The 10,306-nt window shown below is 42.6% G+C and overlaps 1 protein-coding gene across 1 annotated transcript in view; it reads left to right on the top strand.

Moving 5' to 3' along the window:
- Positions 1-5,764: 5,764 nt before the first annotated feature.
- Ddx10 (DEAD-box helicase 10) overlaps positions 5,765-10,306 on the top strand; it is a 146,283-nt gene continuing 141,741 nt past the window's right edge. Inside the window, exon 1 of the mRNA XM_031346122.1 lies at positions 5,765-6,068. Coding sequence (XP_031201982.1) covers positions 5,775-6,068 — 294 coding nt within the window. The 5' untranslated portion in view covers positions 5,765-5,774. The remainder of the gene's footprint in view (positions 6,069-10,306) is intronic.

Below are 10,306 nucleotides of genomic sequence, written 5' to 3'. Positions count from 1 at the left end.
CCTTCCTGTGATCCTGGTTGTGTCAGAACTCCTCAGAGTCAAGCTGTCTTTGTGATCCTGTGAATCTGTGATCCTGTGATCCTGGACTTGTTAGATCACCTGGGAGTGGGGCTTCCTCTGAGTGTTGTGGGACTGGCTGCAGAGCTTGCACCTAAGGTCTGCTCAGAACACTAACCCAGACAGACCGGAAGGAACCCGAGTCACTGGGCTGGTGGAGTTCCTGTGTGACTGGTCCAGCTAGTCCCAGTTACTCCCAGTGTTGGGACAGATGTTGGTTCCTGCTCACCTCTGATCCTGGGTGTGTCAGAGTGCCTGGGAGTGGAGTTTCCTCTGGGTGTTGTGGGACTGGCTGCAGAGCTTGCGCCCAGAAGGAACCTGAGTCACTGGGCTGGCGGAGTTCTTGTGTGCCTGGTCCCTGACTATTTTTTTTTTTAAAGATTTATTTATTATTATATATAAGTACACTGTAGCTGTCTTCAGACACACCAGAAGAGGGCGTCAGATCTTATTACGAGTGGTTGTAAGCCACCATGTGGTTGCTAGGATTTGAACTCAGGACCTTCGGAGTAGCAGTCAGTGCTCTTAACCACTGAGCCATCTCTCCAGCTCTCCAGATGACTATTACAAGACTTTTCACTAGGGATGCTTTACTGAGCATGCTCACAAAGATCTTCTACACAGTGTGGATGACCAGGTTAGAGTTGGTGGCAGGATTATATAACTCCTAATTCACTATGCATACGCAAATAGTTGTAATATGCCTGCCTCATCCTTTTGTAAAGGAGAGGGGATGGCAGGGTAATAACAGCCCAGCAGGGGAACCTGTGCTTTAATTGTATTATCTCCTATAAAAGAAAAAGCAAAGAGAAAAATCCACTAAAAACAGGAAATTTTGAGATAAAGAGAAGTACATAACTGCTGGGCTGTGGGGAGGCGGCCTGAAACAGATGGTGTTTGATGCACTAATTTAGGACTGTCCTAGGATTTAATTATGTTCAGTTCATCTTAGCAACCCCTGTCAAATTAAACTAAAAAGAGGTAGTCTTTGGCATTTTAAATATAATTTTAAGATTTAGGGCTTTACTATCTTCTACATTAAGTAATAAGATGAGGCACTTCATGATTTGTATTTTAATTTCACTGTGGGATATTGATAGTGGATAGAGTTAATGCATTTAAACTCAACCTCTAAAAAAAAATTGACATTTTGTTATTTGAAACAATGTCACTAGACTTACTATAGACACTGTAGCAATTTAAGGAGAAATAGTATGTCTCATTTTTGCCCAGGACAGACCTAGTTTATATTTTAGGAAAGTTATTAATAATTCTTTCTTTGTTAAGTGTGTCAGTCTGCCTGTCAAATGTCTACGTCCAAAATCCTTTTGATAGTGGATTAATTATGGGGGCTGGAGAGAAGGCTCAGTGGTTACGTATGTCCCAAGGATTGAACTCAGCCTTGGGCTGCTCAGTGGGCATCTTCACCCACTGAACTATTTGGCTGGCCCTGAGCCAACTGGTGATAAGGGTAAATAGTCTCACATGAGAAAAATATTTTGTGTTGTTTGTTGGTTTTCTCTGCAGATTCAAAAGTTTGCTTCTACCATCCTAGAATCATTTGATAGGATAACTTAGCGCTAATCATGACAAGGCTGTCTGCAATCTCAATCTCTATTCTAACCTACTATAAGTTATCTGAAATATTTTACCTGTTTTGGGGGGTGTATGGAGTGGGGTGGGTATGGCTACTGTTATAAATGTGCAAAAGAACACTGTCCAAAAGGAGGACATTTTTATTTAATTTATGGCTTTAGAAGTTTCAGTCCCAAGTGTCTGGCTGTAGTACTTGGGCCTGATGTGAGGCAGAGTGTCACGGTGGTGGGACTGCACACTGAGGAGGCTGCTTCCCCCAGAGAGGCTGGGAAGCAGAGGGAAGGAAGGGGCAGAGACACGGTGGCTCCAAAGCTTCCCTTCCTTCCCCTAGTAACAGACTTCTTCCGCTAGCCCTCTAAGTTTTTCTATAACATCTGAGTTTAATAATATTATTAAATAATTTAAATTAATTAATTAATTGTATTAGTTGCTGAGAACAAGCCTTCAACATGTGAGACTGTGGGACATTTCAGATTTAACTTGTAACAGTGGCTCTAAACATTTTTTTTTTTTTTTTGTGGATGTTTGTGCAGACATGAGTTTTCAAGTCTGTTGGGTCCAGTGGCTGTATGTCTTGAGAATATGTAGGCTTATAAGAACCTGTCTTCTAAAATAGGTGGAACACTTTGTAGTATCTCCGCAGCGAATGGAGCCTAGCATTGTCCATCTCTACTAACCCTTGGTGCCATTAGTACCTTTAATGTCATGTCTCACCATAGCCTACAGTGGTCTCTAGTAATTTATCAAAAAGATGTTTAAGAGTTTCTATCAAATTATAGTTCCAGCAGTGTGGGCTTTCCTCTATCAAGTGCTTGACCCTCTTGACTATCATTTAATCCTTTTTAGATGGAATGTTTCTGTTTTGTTTGCTTATTTACTTATTTACTTATTTTTGAGACAAGGTCTCATGTTTCCCAGGCTTGTGTCAATATCTTGTTAAGAAGCCAAGGATGACCTTGAACTTCTGCTTCTCTTGCTTTCTTACCTCCCCATGCTGTAATTACAAGCATGCACCACCACACCCAGTTTTATGGACTGCTGGGGATTGAACCCAGAGCCTCTCAAAAGCTTGGCAAGCTCTCTGTGGACTGAGCTCTATCACCTGCCCAGATTGCTTTAACCAATCCAAGATTGCTTCAACCCCTGGAAAATAAGTTGGGAGATGCTTAGAGATAGTATATGTAACAAACCCCGCTATGTATGGCATCTCCTAACAGCTATTATGAAAAACAGTATGTGGAAAAAAGGCAATTCAGAACTATTCTAGACAATTTGAAGAGTACTAACTGTAAACATCTCAAAGGCTCAATGATGTAGGACAGGCCAACTCACCAACAAAGTACTTGGTGGCTGTAAAAATGCAAGGCAAATTGAATCTAAGCTCCAGGGGATGGAGCACTTAGTCTTCTGCTGCCACCTGCTGGCCAGCGGTGACCTAAACAATGAGCAGGCCTAAGTTTTCACATAGTGGATAGTGCCAGGAGTTGAACATGATCAGGGAAGGAATTTTCAAGCATTTTTAGAATATAGAATTCTTAGGTGTGGGAGACATGAGGAGGAAAAGATGAGAAGACATGAGAAAGGAAGAATGCCCCTCCCCTGGAATCTAGTTTACTTTTCCTGCGGAGAGTAAAGAACCATCAACTTAATACACATACAGAGATAATATGTGTTTTCCTAAAGATGTCTCTAACAAGGGTGTTAAACAGAACAATGAACCACATTTAATTAGAGCCAGAATGTTTGAAACCTTGAGTTTTACTGTATTAGTTCTTCTTTTTCATTCCTAAGTTTAAACCTCATAAGACTACCTTACAATTTCATTTACACAAGAAAAAATAATGATATAAAATGTAAGTGCGAGGACTAAAGAGATAGTTCAGATGTTAACAGCACTCCCTGCTCTTTCAGAGGACCCAGGTTCAGTTCCCGGTCAGTACCTTGACAGTGACTAACAACTGTAACTTCAATTCTGGGTGATTGAACATCCTTTTCTGTCTTCTTCAGGCACTGCATGCACATGGTTTATGTACATACAATCAGGCAAAACACCCAGAGATATAAAATAAAAATAGATAAATAAATAAATACCAACTCATATATTTTTTACTTAACTTTAATCATTCTAAAATTTTAAGTTTTTCTTAATCTTTAACCTTGTAAATCACACTGATGACTATAACTCAGAAAGCTACAGGATCATGCATATCACATTCATATACATATATGAATGTGTGTGTGTGTGTTTAAGACACTCAAGGACAACTGTCTCTCAGGAAATCTGAACCAATGTCTTTGGTTAGTATACTGTTCATCTCCTACATGGCTCTATCTAAACTCACTAACTTGATAAACTCACTAATTTGGCTTCAATCTGGCTAAGCCCAGAATCTTGCTGAAAAAAAAAATCCTTAAAATTTTTTTGAGGGATGTCAAGGATCTGGCATTATCTGAGTGTCCCTAGGTGGAAGGAAATCCTTAGACTGCTAGGAGTTTTCTATTGTCACTCTGCTGATGCTGATACCCCCATAAGTTTTTATATAACACTAGTAACTGAAGAGAGCTTTGTTAAGCACATTAATATTAATTACAGTTCATATGAATTAAAGTCATATGGGTCATATGGCTATGTCTTTTCAAATGTTAATATTCCAGAGTTTTGCTATGGTTCAATCTTAGTGACAGTAAACATGAACTGCTATGAATTATGTTCTTAATTAGAATTGGATTCAATGATTAGTATCTCTTTGAATTTCTTTTAGAGAATCTGTCCTCTAAACAAATAACCCCCTATACACAACTTAATGGGAAGAGAAAATACAATAAATGTATTGATTTTCTGCTGGGCAGTGGTGGCGCATGCCTTTAATCCCAGCACTTGGGAGGCAGAGGCAGGTGGAACTCTGAGTTCGAGGCCAGCCTGGTCTACAGAGTGAATTCCAGGACAGCCAGGAATTATGCAGAGAAACCCTGTCTCGAAAAACCACAAAAAAACCCTCATATGTATTGATTTTCACTGACTGCCTCTGGCTTCTCTGAGCTCATGGAAAGGTATTACTATGCAGATATCTTTAAAAACACTTTTCATTAATACAAAAAAAAATTAATTCAACAAAAGTCGCTGACTACTTGGACTACATCCTGTAACCCTAGATAACCAAATTCCTTCTCTGTGTAGTCTTGGCTGTCCTGGAACTCACTCTGTAGACCAGGCTGGCCTCGAACTCAGAAATCCACCTGCCTCTGCCTCCCAAGTGATGGGATTAAAGGCGTGTACCACCAAGGCCCGGCTTTCTTTTCCTTTTTTTAATTGTTGGTTTGTTGGTTTCCAAACACGGTTTCTCTGTGTAGCCCTGGCTGTCCTGGAACTAGCTTTGTAGACCAGGTTGGTCTCAAATTTAGATATCCGCCTGCCTTTGCCTCCTGAGTGCTGGGATTAAAGGCGTGTGACACTACTACCCAGCTTAAAAGATATTTTTCAAAGTGAATATATGGAGTTCTGTGAAGAAAAGGGTTATATTTAGAGAGTGGTTAAACTTATAACATCATTACCATTTGCTAAACATTATGTATTGCTTAATTATCTTAGATAAGTATTATTAGACTTGTGGATTTTTTTTTTTTTTTTTAGGTTTTTCGAAACAGGGTTTCTCTGTGTAGCTCTGGTGTACACCAGGCTGGCCTCGAACTCAGAAATCCGCCTGCCTCTGCCTCCCAAGTGCTGGTATTAAAGGAACGCACCACCACCACCTGGCCTCTGGGTCGAAATATTGCAGAACGAAGATTACAGTTACGACCCACATACTCTATAACGTGTAATATTGTACTCACGAATGTTAAGGTACACTTGAATCCAGAACAAATGAAAAGCAGTACTTTACGTTGAGTAGTATGACGTCACCACACTAGCGTGGAGCCGCGTACTCGCGCTGTTTCCGGAAGCCCGAGGCACGCTGCTGAAGCAGTGGGGCACGCCCACTTCCTCTGAGCACGCTTCTACTCGCGTCTTAAGATCGCCCCGCCCTGCGGAAGCCAAGTCACCAATCATCGTCCGCGCATTGACTGTCGACATTAATGCGTGCCCATCTTCCCAGCTTAGGGGCGGGTTCCCGGCCTTGCGCATGCTCCCCTGCGCCCTCTCCACACGCTGGTTTCGCGTCTTCCGTGGTGCCCCTAAGGAGCGTGGTGTCTCGGGTCTAGCGGCGTCGTGGGTCCTGGCAGCCCCGGCCATGGGCAAAACGGTTGGTTCTCTGGGTCAGGGAACCCGACCCGACCCGGTGCGGAGCTTCAATCGCTGGAAGAAAAAACACAGCCACAGGCAGCACCAAAAGAAGGAGCGGAGGAAGCAACTAAAGAAGCCGGAATGGCAGGTCGAGCGCGAGGGGATCAGCCGCCTCGTGCAAAACTACGAGAAGGTGAGGTGGCCTCTGGGCGCGTTCGGCGGGAGTGAGGGTGGGCGCCGCCGGGTGGTGTCGCCGCTGTGGTGGTCAGCGGGCAAGGGTGGTATGGGAAAGGGGCGGACTCGGCCAGCGAGGCCTCACTAGTGGTCTACCCAGGTCTAACTCTTCTGCTTGCCACAGTGCTGGGAAAAGTGATAGAAATGCAGTGACACTCCGGGTAGAGACGTCTACTGCAGCAATGGTTGCAGAATAGAGCGGCAATAGTTGTGACCGCTGTGAAAAGAACCTAGCGGATGGAGTGAGAGCCTTCAGTAGAGTGCCAGCCCAACATGCAGGAAGTCCTGGTTCAGTCCCCAGCTCCACATAAACCGGGCACATATTGAGCACTAAGGAGGTGGAGGCAGTGGGATCAGAGGTACACAGTTAGCCACAACTTTATAGCAAGTTCGAGGTCAGTGATATATGAAACTTGGTCTCAAAAATGAAGTAAATAAGCGAAAATCTGGAGTGGTAGATGAAAACGCTGTTGTTATTAGGAAATGTTTAAAATACTAGAAATGCTTCAAGTACTCTCCATATGTTTACACTCTTTGCCCCTATCTTGAGGTGTGGATCTTAGCAGTCCATTTTACGGATAAGAACTGTAGAGTTTGGAGAGGATAAGAAACTAGTCCTAATTTCCCACCTCTTGTAGTGTGGAGTTGGAACCTAGACCTGTGTCTGTTTCCACAACTTTCGACCTTTCGTTGGGACTTGGCTCTGTTCCTTAGCATTGCCCTCTTTTCTTTGCCTCATTGTCTTCATCATGGTTTTCAACCAAGAATCAGTGGAGAGAAATTGGAATGTGTTTGTCTGTTCCTTGACATCCCCACCTTGTAGCCAGTGTTCCTAGATGAGTAGTCTTATAGTTAACACTTTGAAAAGCTGACATATTCTCCTTCCCTAGATGTCTGCCCCTTAGGAATGTTACTTCCTATTGTTCCCCACAAAACTCATATTTTTCAGCAATCATCTGCCTCTCTCACCTTTTCAGTGAATGCCACCTTTTTAGTGTAGGGATTTAACGGGTAGACTCATCCTGGAATTAAAGTCATTATTTGTTATCTTGTAGCTTAAACAGCAACAGTAGTAGCAGCAGCAGCAAGAACAACAAAAACAACAACAAAAACAACAACAATGAGATAAACTGTTCAGAGTTGGCAATGTTTAAGAATTAGTTTGGGTTTTGAGTTCAGATAATTTGATTCAGATTTGGTTATGATTTTGTTCACCAGCTATATGACTGCTTACTTTTCTTACACTATTCATACCCCCCCTTATTTTAAAAGGCTTAGTAGTAGTATCTGCATTATAAGTTGTGAGGAATTAGATAAAGTGTGGAAAACATTATTATTATTACATTATTATTATTATTATTATTATTATTCATATTTTCATATAGAAAAAAGACCAATTAAAAAAGAGGCCATTATTAACAGATTGTTTTTGGATTTTGGTTTGGACGGTGACTAGAATTGCTTGGAGAATGCAGCCTTAGCCTGTACTTGGTTTACTCCTGTGGATCTGTGACTCCTTGTTTTGCCCTACCCAGAGCTTTTTTGAGTTCATATCCTTATTTCTGTGTATGCTGAATGCCTTTATTTAAGATTTTACTGCTGTGAACACATATCATGACCAAGGCAACTGTTATAAGGACAACATTTAATTGTGCTAGCTTACAGGCTCAGCGGTTCAGTTCATTATCATCAAGGTCAGAGCATGGCAGCATCCAGTCAGGAATGGTTCAGGAAGAGCTGAGAGTTCTACATCTTTATCCAAAGGTTCCAGTGAAAGACTGGCTTCCAGCAGCTAGGATTAGGGTCTTAAAACCCACACCACAGAGACACACCTACATCAACAAGGCCACACCTACTCCAACAGGGCCACACTTTCTTTTCTTTTTCTTTTTTTTTGTTTTTGGAGACAGGGTTTCTCTGTGTAGCCCTGGCTGTCCTGGAACTCACTCTGTAGGACAGGCTGGCCTCGAACTCAGAAATCTGCCTGCCTCTGCTTCCCAAGTGCTGGGACTAAAGGTGTGTGCCACCACTGCCCAGCAGGGCCACACTTTCTAATAGTGCCACTCCCTGGTCCAAGCATATACAAACTATCACATTCCGCTCCCTGGCTCCCATAGGGCTATTCAAACATATGAGTCTATGAGGGCCATACTTCGCCATAGCATAATAAATAAGTACATTTAGTCCAACTTCCAAAGTCTCCGTAGTTTATAGTAGTGTAAACAATGTTAAAAGTCCAAAGTTCAAGGTCTCCTCTGAGAGCCATCCAGTCATTTAACTGTAATCCCCAAAGCAAGTCAGGAAACCAGCTGGGCAAACTCCAAACTCTGCATCTCATGTCTGATGTCAAAGTGGTCTCTAGATCTCCAACACCTTTTTCATCTTTGATTACTGCAGTAATGTTCTTTCTCCTGGGCTGGTTCCACTTGCTGTTAGCAGCTTTCTTCGGCAGGTATCCCATGGCTCTGGTATTTTTTGATATCTTTGGATTTCCAAGGCAACTTTAGCTTCATAGCTTCTTGTTCCAGTGTCTGGGATCTGCAATGTCATGATCTTCTGAACTCCTCCAAAGGGCTTAGGTCACTTCTCCAGCTCTGCCCTCTGTAGCATTCTAGGCTCTGGTTGACTCAACCCTATTGCTGCTGCTGTTCTTGGTGATCATTCCACAGTATTGGCATCTCCAATGCACTGGGGTCATCTGCTACAACTAGGCTTCACCAATAGCCTCTCATTGGCTCTCTTCATGGTGCCAAATCTCAACTTCATTGCATGACCTCTCCAGTCCTGGGCTGTAAACTTCAACTGAGGCTGCACCTTTACAAATGGCCTTCACTTGGCCTCACAGTGCCAAGCCTCAGCTGCTCTTTATGACCCCATCCATCATGCTTCAAAATCACATCTTTCATGTACCTGCAAAACTAGTACCATGTGGGCCACATTGCCAAACTGCAAATTCTGCTGTCATTTTGAGATATAGCCTGGCTTCTTTGGATTACACTTAGGTCAGCTTTTTTGTGTCAACTCCATGAGGCACTTCCTAGGTGGTTGGTCACAGCAGGGAGCTTCTTTAGTGGCATTCTCAGTTTAGGCCCTGTCTCTTCAAATGACTGCATTTTCCTTAGACTTCAGTGAGAAGAGTCTTGCTCTTGAGGCTCCTTTTCCAGCAGGACACGGGGTTTCTCTTAATGGTGCCAATCTTAACAATTTACAGTTGCTTTCTTAGCAACCATAGTACCCAAAAAATTAAATTCCCTTCTTTCTTTGCCAAATGGCACAGTTTCCCTATCTGTCTGTTCACTTGTTACATGTGTTCACTATAGATCTAGTTATGAGCAGTAAGCTGTAACCATGACACTGACTGACTAACTGCTACCCTGGTTTGAGATTTCCTTGACAAACAAATTAATTCAGTATTTTTGAATTTATCTACTCTCATATTCTCAGGACATAGGCAGAATGCAATCAGATTCGTGGCCAGAATATGACATGGATAGTTTCTAGTATTGATCTGGATAGTCATTTTTTCCTCAGAACCTCATGAACTGTGTGGGCCTCTACTGTCTGCATTTCTCTTGGCATTCTGAACTCTCCCCTGGATTTCTTATTAAGGTGTGCTTGCACACTCTAAGACTCTAGCTTGAAGCTCCATACTCTTCTCCAGTCCTCTCACACACGAGTGCTGAAGGCTTATGGATCATAGCATCAGGCACACAGCAGCAGCCCCAGTTCTTACCATTGCTCTGTATGAGTTACTTGTCTCATTATCATGAGCCGGAATACCTGACAGGAAGCTACTTTAGGAGGGAGGGATTTATTCTGCCTTATAGTTTGCATGGATGCAGTCTGTTTTGGCAGAGAAAAGGTGGTAGCAGGAATGTGAGATGGCTGGTCATCTTCTGTCCACAGATAGGGAACAGATGAAGGCTGGTGCTGCCTACACTTAGTGTCTGCCTGCCTTAGTTAACCCAGTTTAGTCATAGACATGCCTAAAGTTTGTTTCCTGGGTGATTCTATATCCTTTCAAGTTGACAATCACTCTTACCTGTCACACTTTCTTCCTTTAGGTATTCTATATCCTATGAAAGTAGCTCATTAGTTGGTACTACAAGTAAGGAAAGAGGAGCACATCTTAAGTCTTGCTTGGAAGAGTATCTGCCAATTGAGGGTCCTCCATGGGTCATCATGTTATTTGAGTAA

This window comes from Mastomys coucha, unplaced genomic scaffold (genome assembly GCF_008632895.1).
Source record: "Mastomys coucha isolate ucsf_1 unplaced genomic scaffold, UCSF_Mcou_1 pScaffold23, whole genome shotgun sequence".
Classification (NCBI taxonomy): domain Eukaryota; kingdom Metazoa; phylum Chordata; class Mammalia; order Rodentia; family Muridae; genus Mastomys; species Mastomys coucha.
This window is presented reverse-complemented; position numbering and strand designations above follow the sequence as displayed.